The 14,617-nt window shown below is 34.9% G+C and overlaps 1 protein-coding gene across 1 annotated transcript in view; it reads left to right on the top strand.

Annotated features, from left to right (window-relative positions):
• Positions 1-13,236, top strand: part of LOC110451733 (hephaestin-like protein) — a 22,868-nt gene extending 9,632 nt beyond the window's left edge. The window contains exons 6-15 of the mRNA XM_021499897.1: positions 215-341; positions 1,236-1,462; positions 2,038-2,228; positions 3,181-3,250; positions 3,903-4,115; positions 4,613-4,790; positions 5,870-6,021; positions 7,894-8,066; positions 8,881-9,112; positions 9,548-13,236. Coding sequence (XP_021355572.1) covers positions 215-341; positions 1,236-1,462; positions 2,038-2,228; positions 3,181-3,250; positions 3,903-4,115; positions 4,613-4,790; positions 5,870-6,021; positions 7,894-8,066; positions 8,881-9,112; positions 9,548-9,870 — 1,886 coding nt within the window. The 3' untranslated portion in view covers positions 9,871-13,236. The remainder of the gene's footprint in view (positions 1-214; positions 342-1,235; positions 1,463-2,037; positions 2,229-3,180; positions 3,251-3,902; positions 4,116-4,612; positions 4,791-5,869; positions 6,022-7,893; positions 8,067-8,880; positions 9,113-9,547) is intronic.
• Positions 13,237-14,617: the final 1,381 nt, after the last annotated feature.

Here is a 14,617-nt window from a genome sequence, read left to right as displayed (position 1 = left end):
AAATGATGATATACTAGTAAATAATTGGTTGATTTTCAAAGAAACTGGTAGCTTTTTATGACAGGAAGACGTGTTAGCACCAATGCTATTTCTGTTATCTATATGACCGTTTGTATAACAGTACTGTACCGTTACACGTTGTGCACATCTGAAGGGGATATGAGGAGCAAATCAATACAATGTTTTATATGCGAGTTTTATTCTGTATATTCAGCCGGAATGCAGGCGATGGTGACTATTGCAGACTGTGGTAATCCGCCTATAGACCTAGCGGTAAACGGGGTCATCCGAAAGTACTACATCGCCATTGACAGCGTTATGTTTCCGGGTCGAAGCGACGCGTAAGTACCCAAAGATGGGTAAGACGGTTTTTGCTTTGAAAGTAACGTTCAAATAACTACAAATAACTTTTCGTCAAACACTATCAAATATCTCCGTAATATATTTAATCATCTATAAACTTGACATCTGGAACGGAACGACAACTTTACAATACATGGCTTAGGGGAGATAACTCGGTCATCAAAATCATTGGCCTTCCATCTTAATGATACATCATATTCGTGTTTTACTAGTATTGTTTTCGTTGCGGGAGGACGCTAAGCGTATCAATAGGTAAATACAGACAAAAACGTTTTAGTTTTTCACAATAAAAAAAAATGTCATTTCGTTAACTTGTATGTGAAAATGAAAAAGAAAGATACGTGTAACCTGTCTTTCTGTTTATCACATTTAAATCAATTTCTCACGTCTTGAGTCGGTTTTCGAAATATCCATTCGATTAACATAACCCTTTCGTCTAAATACTCATATTGTGAAGTCATTCTAAGAATCACCCCGCTCCCCGATGAAAAAATAGATAACACAAAATAAAGAAAACAAAGTACATGTATTATGCTTCTTTATATATCAAAGCTAAAATGTCCTTTTAACGTTGATTTCATTGGGACTTATATCTCAATCAAGCACTTAGTTTCTCACAGAAAAAATCCCTTGTATGTTCATGTTACTTTTTATCACTCAAATTTTGCGTACATTTGTTTCTGCAAGCTTTGAAGGGTTTATTTGAAAAAAATGGAATTCGTGATTGAGAGAATGCTATTTCAATAATAACAGTAAGTATCTCTCTGAGTAGAATTCGGAAAATATTATAATTCACGAATATTAATCTCTCGCGAAGCAAAAGTGATTAACAGTATCAGACGTGAGCTAATACTTTCCTCTTTCGATTACAGAGTTGTGAGCTTTGTCCCCTATGTCGACTCGAGGTTCACAACGAAAGTGATGCGTACAAGAGACAACGATTATTTGGGTGTACTTGGTCCACTTCTACAAGCAGAAATTGGAGATACGATAAAGATTGTCGTAAAGAATAACGACACACGTTCCCATTCTCTACAGCCCCATGGAGGCGTTCGTGTCCACAAATACAACGAGGGCGCATTCTACAATGACACGATCGGTATGTATAGTAATCAAAAAATCTAATCATGCTTAAGGATGTCTGTTCCACTGCACCCAGGTTTTTCGTACACGCACCTACCTTCCCTTAATTTCGTTTTGGTGATAATTGTAGCAAAGGTTAAGCCACGGTACTTCCGTTGTCAAGGTATATCAGTCGGTTATAGCAACAGTATAACAATATGAGGTCCAGGGTTCGAATCTCGGCTTAGCATTCTTATTTCATTATAAAAGCTGGCAGGATATGATTGTCTTTTCCGAAATGATTTATCAAAGCTATAGTAAGACCGGTAAAATCAGTTCCCAATGCATAGTTGCAATGTTAGGAAAAAGCACGGGCATCCTTAAGATTCACTCGAGCTGTGTCTCAAATAATAGAAGAAGCAGGCTTCCGAATGCATTACGGTCTACGATTACGAAATTGCATCATTTGGAAAAGGAGTGTAATGTCCTAGGAAGGTTATTTTTCAGTGTCCTGTTAGCAAAAATGTTTGAGATTGTTTGACGAACATGATTAAAATCAAGGCAATATATTAAGTATATGTAAACTTATACTTGTTGTATTGTGCTTTTTAGATACCGCGCCGATACATCCGGGTCATTTGAAGACGTACTATTGGACCGTGTCTGAGTTAACCGGTCCTACAGCCTACAATTTACCATGTATGCCAAGCTTCTACACTTCCGGAGTTGACGTCATCAGCGAAGTACACGCCGGTTTGATTGGGCCCATGTTGATCTGTCAAAGTGGATTGCTTGAAAACATGGTAAAACATCTGGTAGCAATACGGTTTTCAAAAGTCTTCGTTGAATAGATTTTCTACTCACCAACTTTTCATGCATGTATGTATCTATCATTGTAATATCATTGTTATATTTTACGTGGTCAAAAGATACGGGTAACTATGCATCTTTCATTTTTAACGAACAGTACCAATGTCCAATAGAGTCTTTCCCGCTGCTCTTTTAGAAAAAACATATTCCACATACAAACATTGAACACAAATAAAGACAAGAAATGGCCATAGGATATTGAGTCAAAGGATACAGAAAAAATGTTTTCTTTGTTTGGCTTTTGCATTGACGTACTAATTTATTTTTGCACTTTATGAAAAAAGAAATTCCATTCCGACTAGCAAAACATCGCTGGGATTCGCCAACAGTAGTTAAAATATATCGGTGCTGCGTATACAAAGAAACACATTGCATGTGTCACGACATTAAATGTTCAACAAACCGAAACGTGAACGGCCCCCCGAACAGAACAATGCTGCGATACGTAAACCAAGCATGCAAACGTTTCCAAGTTGACCTCTTCTTGAAAATGTTTAGCACTTCGCTTTGGTAAAAGTTTTGAGAAAATATGTTGTCCGCGCTGTACACTCGAAAGAAATATAATTTAAATGTTTTCTGGTTGATAACTTTATTAAAGAGCAACTGTCTGAATAGTAATGCCCTACTTCATGCAACGATGCTATCTTTAGGGTAGGCTTGTATAGACTAAGCTGGTTTTTATACTTATTAAACAATGTAAAATATTGACAATTGGAAAGATTTGTTGGATGTATTCATACATGTATGCAGTACATATATAAAGGAAAGAAAAAAATGGCTAATGGAGTTCATATTCTTATATAATAGTATAAAGACACATGGAGAGCTTATTTTGAACCTAACATTTATTCTTAAAAAGTGTCAAGCTTAATTTGGTCGTTTCAGATACCTGGAATGCGTGATATATTCCTGTTTTACATAAGGAGTAATGGGGTAGAAAACAACGAAATTCATGGTAAGTCTGAGTGGTATTGTATATCTTGCCAGGATGAATTACTACATGTAGGTAGGTTTGGTTCGGTTTAAAAAAAAATAACGTCTTATTAACAGCTAAGGTCATTTAAAGACGTGCCTCCGTGTAGGTGGTGGATGCATGCATGTGTGTAGGTGTGTATGTGTGCTGGAGACTGAGTATGTTTGTGCACTTGTCTCCTTGTGATAGCGCGGATCTGATGCCGACTATATAGTGCTATCTCACTAAAAGGACTCAGATGATTATTACAATATTATTTTATGTGTACGATTTAAAATTATGTTTTCAGCTCAAACATGGATACTCGGTTTTCCTTCGAACATGTCCAAGTACATACTTATGGGAACATCTTGACGAAGGTGCAGTAAATTTACCCTGAATAATTATATTGCACGTAGACTTCTTTTCAAATAATACCATTTAATGTTTTACCTCAGCATAATTTGGTGTAGAATCTGAACTGTTGTCCGAAATTTAGACATGATTTCCTGATTGGTAAGAGTGAATGGCCTCCGTCCTGGAGGCGTGCCTTGGCGGGTTAGTTTTCCATCTAACACCAAGAATTCGTGTTTTTTTTGTGTAGGAGTGAATGCTCTTTTTTATTATACAATGTCTATATGCAATATTTTTTTAGGATTGAATGGTTTCCCACCGAATGCCTTTCCGCGAATAGAAATTTCTCTTGGTGACAATGCAGTATTACACGCGATGGACATCGGAACAGATGACACCGCGTCTTCATTGTTTGCTGACGGTATACCCTTTTCACTAGGTGGCTCTTCGATATTTACCCTAGGACTGCATCATGGTCTAATACAATCCACCAAACTACTTGGCTCTTTAGAAGGTACAATCATGCCTTAAAATTGTTATTTCCTTATTTTCATTTTGAGATTGAATGAGAGGTCGATAAAGGACCATTTTGCGGACACAAATCCCAAATGGCAATGTCGTTTTATGACAAAGCCATATTTTAGGAGATGGAGTGGTCCTATTGCACCGATCTCTATTGCTGGCAACAAAATACAGCATGCGTGTTATAACATACTACATATACCAATGATTGTTAAAAGGACGACATACATTTTGCTAAAATATTCACGCTACATTGTAAATTAGCTATGTTTGGAATCATAGCAAAATGACACGATTTGCAGAGGAGCTGTTAATGAATGAATTTCAGTGTTTTTTGTGCTTTTTTATGCTATTGTTTTCAAGAAAACGATAAATCAATAGAAAGCAGTTTTTTGAAAATGTCAATCATATAAAATTGCTTTTAACACCACATTGTTTCGGATATTAAGCAATATTAATTGAAACCTTTTTTAATTGGGGCTTTTTCAGGACAATGGAAAATTGAAAATACAGCTGGTAAGGAATTGTCCTTTGACTTCCGGATTGGCTCTGGTTTAGAAGCAAGGGGCCCTTTGATGACAAATGTTAACGAAACGTTTTACATCGCTATTGTAACCGAGTATTTTGATTATACCGACAGGATGTATGATGAATTGGATTGGAGGAGGTAATGTAAAAGACTATTTTAAAATTGTATGTCGTATCGACTGTTTATAGAAAAATCAGATTAGGTAATATGATATTTTTATAGTTTAAAAGTGAATATTTCGAGAGTGGAAATATTCACGTTGTGAACTTTAAAATGTTCGCTTTGTGACTGTTTAAACTGTTTGCGTTGTAACTGTTGAAACTATTCGCGTTGTGACTGTTTAAACTGTTTGCGTTGTGACTGTTTAAACTGTTCGCGTTGTGACTGTTTTAAATGTTTGAGTTGTGACTGTTTAAACTGTTCGCGTTCTGACTGTTTGAACTGTTCGCGTTGTGACTGTTCAAACTGTTCGCGTTGTGACTGTTTAAAATGTTCGCGTTGTGACTGTTTAAACTGTTCGCGTTGTAACTGATTAAATTGCTCGAGTTGTGACTGTTTAAACTGTTCGCGTTGTTACTGATTAAATTGCTCGCGTTGTGACTGTTTAAACTGTTCGCGGTGTGGACATTTTCGCGTTGGCATTAGCTCTGAAAACTATATATTCTATTTGTCTATAACCTAAATAATGTTTCAATAAATATTCATGTGTTTGGAACGGAAACAACATTTCCGCAGTTGGTGTACTAAATACGGGCGTGACCGTTCGAGAACACTGAGTCTAACGCGATAAGCTAGGGAATGCCAAATATAAGTTTATACCGACGTCAACAACACCGTAATATATTAAATTGTATTAGTGCATAATTATATTGCCATCAATACTCGTTAGCAATCTATATAATTCATGAAAAACAAAATATGAATGTGTTGATTAAAATGTAGCATTCTACTTTCTATTTTTGTTTTGCGCAATATTATCTTTTACCTTCGTTAACCATGTATTTATTATGTTACATTATTTAAGTATTGAACAATACATGCGCGTTTTGTTAAGTCAACATTATCTGATGTCTTCATCATGTGTACTTGTTAATGAAAACGTCACCATGAAACGCCAATTGCCGATGGGCGAAAGTAAACTAACAACATATGTTTCGAATTCATTTGTTCTGTTTAACAGTAGTTTTTGAAATAATTAACCTTCCATTACCCTTCAGTCAACAGAATGGGGTTTACAAGACCGGACCAGAGTTCATGAAGACGATGTTTAAATGTTACAAAAGGAGTGACTTTTTCTGGTCTTGCATAAAAAAAGCAAAAGGACAACGGCCACCATTACGTGTTGTTGTTGGAACAAATATCAAAATAGGTAAGAATTATAGTTACAATATAATATATTATAATATATTATTTCATAATATTAATCAATATAACATTATATATTGGTACACGCATTGTAATAATTGGAGCACCATTTCCATTCATGTGATTTTAAATGCGAAACACCCTATAACGTTACAATTCAAACAAACCTCGTAGATGTTACATAGAGGATCACAAACGTTCTTCACTGCGTTTGGGCACAATTATGCTGTAACATGAGAAAAGCTTGTTTCAAGTATTTAGTTTCCTCAACAAAAATATATAAATATATCTTCAAGTGTCAAAAACGAATATTTACTAAATGAAGATACTTTTACATTCTGATATGTAATTATTTATTTAAAAATATAACTACTTTGATATCGTATTTATTAACGGTCGTAAAGACGTTTTTGATTACCTTGAGGTGTAAGTAAAAAATCTGAAGTTTTAATTTCTATTTTTGAGCTTGATTTTTGTCTCCCTCATCATGATCATTTTACCAAAATATATAAATTATAAACCGCCATTGACTATTTTACAAAAACTACTTTTAGAATATGTTGATTTTTTCTAAATTTTGTATTTGATTTTTTTCCGCTACGTTAAATTTGTATTTTGTTAAATATAAGTTAAAAACATAAAAATTAACATTTGATAGTACATGTACATACTGTTGAACCGTTTTATTTATATGAATAGCGGAATATATCATTGATAGATCATCATGTACTTATCGCTTTATATAATTTTACACGATGATAAAGAAAAAAATGTTTCTGACTTTTCTATTTTGTTATTTGTTCTCTTCTTTTCTACCAAGCGGTTACTTATTTTAACATGATTCGTATTTCTAAAGATTTCACATGATTTTTTAAAACCGCAACTACGAATTAAATATTTCTGGTGTTATTAAACATGATAAAATATCTTCAATTATTTTCTTGGACCGCACAAAATATGTAATACAATTTTAGCAAGATTTAAACGAGTCCTTGATTTATTTTCGGAAGCTTACTAAACGTTGACATAAACGGTAATGGGAGATAAACTGTTCTCCTGCCTTTCACTGAAGTATGTTCCGTTTTACCAATTTAAGAGCTCTCTATAAAACCCTGTAAGATTTCATTCTTTTCTGTCACTTTCAAGAGTATGATAGCACTAAGAAACTTTAAGAAACATAACAGTGATATCAGGTAGATTGATAATTGTGACGTCACAACCTGATGTTGCTGGGAGAGGTAAATTGTAATTCAAATAGGCCAGACAAATGTTGGTGGATTTGTAACTGAAATAATAGGATGGTAGAAAAAAAACTCATCCCCTACCTTGAGGGCGATAACAGAGAAAACTCCGACCCTCTTGGCGTTCATTTGGTTGGCAAACGCTCGGCGAAGCCTAGAGTTAGACAACCAAAACATCACAGGTCGGTATCTGCTTAACCCTCAAGGTAAGGGAAGACGATGATTATATTGAATCTGCACATCATAAATCCACGCTAAAACAATTAATCGTTAATAAAAATACGACTTTAAAAATGAAAATACTTATAGGTGACTTGTTTTTAGTATTAAGATTATACCTAAGCTACTTTTACAACAAATAAGTGCTCAGAAAAAAACTTTACATTCATTTAGGGAATCGAACCCGGCGTCTTTGGTAAAACAAAACGAGTGTGCACTAAGCACTGCTAAACCCGACCACCCAGTTTAAGTCATTATATGATTCTACGTCATCACGGAAATACATCTTTATTTTTAATATTTATATTCTTTTTCTTTTGTTTACTTTTCTTCTCCATTTTTTCTTTTCCAGTTGAACAAACATTGAAGGATTTTTCAATCTTTCTATTGTTTATATCGACTTTTTATTTTTCCAGTGTTCCGAAACAACGGTAACCGGAACTACTCGATGTATTCCCCAGGCGTGATGATACGCCGGTTAGACGGCGGTACTCGTCTGACTGTAAGTCCAGGAGAGAAAGTGGATTTCATCTGGACTATACCGGAATCAATCGGACCTGGAAGCGGAGATCAGGATTGTGTGATGAGGGTATGTTCTACTGTTATACTGTAAATTAAATTTTATTTTGCATATATTTGCAAGAAGATCCTTCTGCAAAGTTAGATCTTTAACGAATATTAGTTTCATATTTCATTACTGTTTGTTGTTGGTTTTTTTTTTACAGATTTAGCGATTCAATTTTGCTATTTTTTGTTATCTTTTCAAAATACTGTAAAACTTTTAATCTGTAAATATTTATTTGCGTGTTGATATTTTCTGGCTAATTAACGCAAAAATCGCGAACTTTCACAGTATCTAAGATTATTTCACTATTTTGTTGAAACGAAGGATTATATAAAATTTATTAAGCATTTAACTGTTAACACAGCTATGCACGTTATTATTTGTTTGCTTGCTAAAGTGTGTCATTCAATTAGATCATAAATGCCATGCAAAAACGGTTCAATGCTTTTATTTACATTTTTCCGCCTTTTACGATTTTTGTTTACTCTAAAATTATGTTTAAAATTAAAACTTCCCGACTTATCGACAATCTGCACATTTGTTTAATAACCGGAACAGCGCATTGTCGCGTCCTTTTCGGCTAAGAATTGTGTCTTGTGGTGCATGTTACTGAATGTCCCATCAACGACACAGCTTTCCAGTAGGTTATCTAGTGACACTGTAAATGGAAATGTATAGACTTCTTTTGCCATGGTGATTAAAGAACAAATATCGACTAAAAAAAAAAAAAAAAAATGAAGTTTGTTCGAGATATACAATGATATATATATTAACAGGTCTTTCAAACTTAAGAACGCAAGCCGTTATCGTTTCCAATGGCGTTTTCTATCTATTTCAGAGATATTATTCCAACGTTGATCCTGAGAGAGATGTAGCTAGTGGTCTGATCGGTCCTTTGATAATTTGTCGTGATCATGCAGCCGTGATCATTGACGAAGCGGTCAACATGCCATTGCTTGTGGGTGTGGTGAATGAAGCAAGAAGCTGGTATATTGATGACAATATCCCGGCTGAGTATGCATCGATAAACCGTTCAGATCCCAGTTTTATCAAGAACAACAGAATAACAGGTAGGTATAGAAAACACGTAATTAACTATTTGATTAATATAAATGTTTTTCAATAGAAAAACAAAACAAAAGCAAAAAGGCTGAGGAGTCTAATTCGATATCTTTACCCTGCTTAGCCTACAATTTAAAAGTAGGCGAACTTGCTCTACGCCAAAAAAAATCTTATTATTGCTTCATCTTCTGTATAAGGGAGATAACCATAAATAAAAAAAACACTCTTGCATTTGATGCAGTGGTACCCTTTACTTCAGTTAATTCTGCATTAAATCGTGTATAGATATGACTTCATAAATCAGCATCGCTGTACCAGTATCATGTGATAGTAGAAAATATATATAAACAGTAGCGTAGACACATCAAAAATGAAGAAATGAACAGATGACACTATTTGCATATTTCATTTTCTAAAATAATTTATTTTTACATTTTTTACAGTGGTTGACTACCGTGCGGCGATGCAGGAACAGCTTCGAGAAGGGTATATCAATCAAGATTTTGGTTATTATTTGCATAACATTGGTGATGCGTTTCACTCCATACACTTCCGTGGATGTATCATCTCGGCTAGCAGTGACGTTGATCTAATTGGGCAGAACGTCGTTCCGCTCTTCCCTGCGGAAACTAAACACGTCATCTTCACGTGCAGAGAGCCTGGATCCTGGAAATTTGAAGGCATGAGATACCAGGACAAAATACAGAATCACGAACTCTTTGGAGTTAATGGTTTAAACCAAGAACCAACTGGTGGCATCAGTTAGGTAAAGATTCAGTGAAAAGGAGACGTTGCGTAGTTATATCAACTTGTGCAAATTTGTTTTTTTCATGAGTTTTCAATTATGTCTGCCGTTCGAACGAAAGGAGACTCCACTACTAGTACTGTATTAGAATTAGTGTTAGTATTTAGTCACTGTCACTATCAAATAAGGATCAAATGAATCACCTGAAGCATATAGAACGTTCTATTGTAAATGTATGAACATTGATTCTGTTTCTTTTGTTTCTTCTTCTTTTTTTAAAACGATAAATTGTATGTTAAAGTTACCTGCATCGCCAACAGGAGGCGTGCAGAGCACTGTAGTTCAGTCATTGTGACTTTCTCTGCGGAAAGTAAACACGTCATCGGGAAGAGAGGCTGGAGCCTGCAAATTTGAAGGAGGCGTGCAGAGCACTGTAGTTCCGTCATTGTGACTTTCACATGAAGATCTAATAAGTGCAAAATTGTGTAGCCTATAGACCATTTATATGAACACGAAAGTGTGAAGTGCATTTTATTTAGTTCATTGTGATCTTCATATGTAGGTCAATGATGAATTAAGTGCCAATTAGATATATAAATACACGTATTGACTATTGTATAAACACATGTATTTTTACTCACAGAAACAATCACTAAATTACAGTATCTTTGTGGTGATGCTTCTGCGCTCAAAATATATCTATATACGAAAATATTTGTTTTCTTCCGAGAATTAGAAACGGGGCTCAATAAATACACAAAAAATATTTCTGCAAATCACTTTCCAGTATGAAATGTTTGTGAGTAAATTTTTGTGGTGGTTTGAAGTTATTTAGGTCGCTTCGTGGCACATTCGTTTATGGATGCTTCAAAACAAACAGTAGTCCCATTAAAAAAGTAAAATGATAATTTCATGGTTGAAATAAAAATAAACCACGAATGTTTTACCTCTCTGTACTCTAAATGATTTTTATGACATTTTGATAAATGAAAGTATTTTATTAAACAAATAAAGGCATACTTGTCCCGACTTAAGAAAAATTCTTCAAAAATAATGAAACTTGTTTTAGATACCCTAGTTATTTAGATTTTGTGTGACACTGTTATTTACATCATATTTCTTTCATCACTTTTACATGTGTATCTGTGCATATGTACTAATAAAAATGTATCTGATTGGCGATACGGACATCGTATTGACGTAATTAATATAAATGTTTGTTTTTGCAATTAGAATACAATTTTTAGTTTTTAGTTGGTTAGTCAGCATAACGCATCCAACTAGAATACTACCATATTTATAACAGAGTCTGATTTAGGAAACTAAACATATACACTCCATTAAAGGGGAGGCTGATATGTTACTACTCAGTAAAGGAAAATAAACAGTAATGAAACGGATGTCCCCATACTTGAAATTCAGGTTTTAAGTAAGGTGACCGATTACTGCCGTACTGTAAAGGAAGTTTATGAGTAGTATTGTGTATTGTCATTAGCTTCATGTTATTGACAATAAATGAGAAGGCACAAGTAGATCCGAATTTTGGTATTGCAATGACCCAAAATATGTTCAACATATATTAATGTGAAGAAAGGCATGCATTGCATCACCTTTAGTTACGGTAAAGGGTGTCCACTGCATCCACTGTCCACTGTTTCCTTCCAGAACTGTTATTTTCGACTTTGGGTATTCTCAACTATATGAAGTAAAAACAAGTGTCGTAACAATCAATACCTGCTCCCAAGAGAAGATAACTCGGACGGAATACCACATGTGGCTTGGAAGGTTTATGATGGTGGCTTTGTTAGTCCACCCTTCAATTGTAAAAATCTCGTGTACAAGTTATCGCATGGACCGCTTAACATATTAAGTGCATACTTCCACCATAGTGTGATAGAAAGTGGTTATATAACTGATTTTATTGGTGGTCATCGGTTAAGCTAAAAGGGTCAAGTGTCAAACTCAACCAGTTTTGAAGTAAGATGTGTGGACTCTGAAATGCTCACAAACCCCTTAAAAGTTTAAATTTTGTCATATTATTGTGAGATTGAGTTCTGGACCGGATACGACTTTTGCCGTCTACTGTCAATGTTAAAGGGTCAAACGTAACACTTGGACACTTTTTATCTGAAAGGGGTCAAAGTCACACTTCACAGCCTCTTTCTAAAAACAAAAAAGCTAGGTTACATAAAAACGTTATACGGATTACCATCACACTTGACCACTTTCGTTCCCCCTGATTGAGGAGGAGCGGGGATATAGCTTTATAATCCACCGCACCTTTTTTCAGCTGGTAAATATACATTTGCCCCGTTTCAAGTCTAAGGTCCACTAGACCATGGTTTGAAAGCAATATTACAAGTCATGTGTTTTATTTACTCTTCATTCTCTTTTGGTATTTTCTTATTGATTGAACAAATAGAAACTAATGTGTCATTTAAAAACCTTTGAAGGAGAACCTACCCTACACACACACACACACCCACACCCCAAGTCTACTCAGCTGTAAATTAATTTGTGGTGGGACAGTGCTAGAATTGTAGAAAGCTAAATTTGAGCGCCGAAATGACAGCACCGGCTGTATGCTCCCCCGGGAGTTGAGAAAGGTATGGGCTGGTTGCAAAGGCATGGAGTTTCAGTGGATGGATTTCAGTCCTGATAACATAGATGTATTTGTTTTGTCATGCCCAATTTGTGTTGCATGATACATGTAATATCATTATATCATTAATTTAAATCTGATCATATTGTCAGTGTATTATATATTAATAATGAATATTTCTGACAAAAGGGGTTGTACATTTTTTAAGGATATTTTAAACAGATTCATATCACCGTGAAAACATCGTTTGATCAATAATCACAAACAAAGAAGGGAGGAATCAAATTACATTACGGTAGACTACTTGTGTAAAATAATGTGAAGAAAGGCATGCATTACATCACCTTTAGTTAAGGTAAAGGGTGTCCACTGCATCCACTGTCCACTGTTTCCTTCCAGAACGGTTATTTTCGACTTTGGGTATTCTCAACTATATGAAGTACGAGAAAGAATCTTTTGGTTCATCTCAAATTTTAATGTTTACATAATTTCTGGTTATTAGCATCGGTAAAGGGTAGGTTTTGGAAGGTAAAGATTTCTTTTATTCATTTACTTTTTTTTCTTAATAGTTTGTTTTGAATGACAATCTTTCTGTAAAATGTGTCTTAAGGTTTGATTAATCGGTAATGCTACTGTAGAAAATGACTTAAACAAATATTTCATTATAACGATAACGAGAATACTATGCTTCAAGTTGATGGTGCCCTTTTTCCATAACTAATGGCGTTTGTATTCAAATAACACTAATTGTGCTTATGTATAGATTTCTTGAATAAAGTATCAACTAAGCTTATTTGTTTTTAATGTACAATATTAAGAATGAGATTCGTCTGTATGATGTAAATAAGTAATGTTACTCCTTGCTTAACAAAGGAAACAGATGTTTTGAAAGCTCGCAAAATAGGTTTTTAACTAGTGCTTGTGTTCAAAGTCAACCCATCCCTGCAGGTCGAGGATTCATGATCCTAGCAGGCATTCAACATATTAGCCGGCTTAGCCGCACATCAGATTCCAAACTCAGAATTTTCTAACGTCAAAATTAGACAAAAAACTGAAAATTAATTTATAGAAGTATATTCCACTTCTGAGTCAACACTTTTGAGTCAACTCGTTGAGGGTTGTTTATTCCTGATTTTAATTCAATATAAAATAAATATGCCGTATTTGTTTTTTCAATACTCATAAAATGCGTTTGTATCATAAATCAGAGTTCTGTTATTCCGTCTTTGCGTATTGCAGAGTTATCTTCTCTTGGGAGCAGGTATTGAGTGTTACGTCATTGGTTTGTGCGAGAACATTACGTCGTTTTCTCAAAAATTCATGACGTTACTCTCACAAACAAGTGTCGTAACAATCAATACCTGCTCCCAAGAGAAGATAACTCGGACGGAATACCACATGTGGCTTGGAAGGTTTATGATGGTGGCTTTGTTAGTCCACCCTTCAATTGTAAAAATCTCGTGTACAAGTTATCGCATGGACCGCTTAACATATTAAGTGCATACTTCCACCATAGTGTGATAGAAAGTGGTTATATAACTGATTTTATTGGTGGTCATCGGTTAAGCTAAAAGGGTCAAGTGTCAAACTCAACCAGTTTTGAAGTAAGATGTGTGGACTCTGAAATGCTCACAAACCCCTTAAAAGTTTAAATTTTGTCATATTATTGTGAGATTGAGTTCTGGACCGGATACGACTTTTGCCGTCTACTGTCAATGTTAAAGGGTCAAACGTAACACTTGGACACTTTTTATCTGAAAGGGGTCAAAGTCACACTTCACAGCCTCTTTCTAAAAACAAAAAAGCTAGGTTACATAAAAACGTTATACGGATTACCATCACACTTGACCACTTTCGTTCCCCCTGATTGAGGAGGAGCGGGGATATAGCTTTATAATCCACCGCACCTTTTTTCAGCTGGTAAATATACATTTGCCCCGTTTCAAGTCTAAGGTCCACTAGACCATGGTTTGAAAGCAATATTACAAGTCATGTGTTTTATTTACTCTTCATTCTCTTTTGGTATTTTCTTATTGATTGAACAAATAGAAACTAATGTGTCATTTAAAAACCTTTGAAGGAGAACCTACCCTACACACACACACACACACACACCCACACCCCAAGTCTACTCAGCTGTAAATTAATTTGTGGTGGGACAGTGTT

This window comes from Mizuhopecten yessoensis, unplaced genomic scaffold (assembly GCF_002113885.1).
Source record: "Mizuhopecten yessoensis strain PY_sf001 unplaced genomic scaffold, ASM211388v2 scaffold6169, whole genome shotgun sequence".
In the NCBI taxonomy this organism is placed as follows: Eukaryota; Metazoa; Mollusca; class Bivalvia; order Pectinida; family Pectinidae; genus Mizuhopecten; species Mizuhopecten yessoensis.
This window is presented reverse-complemented; position numbering and strand designations above follow the sequence as displayed.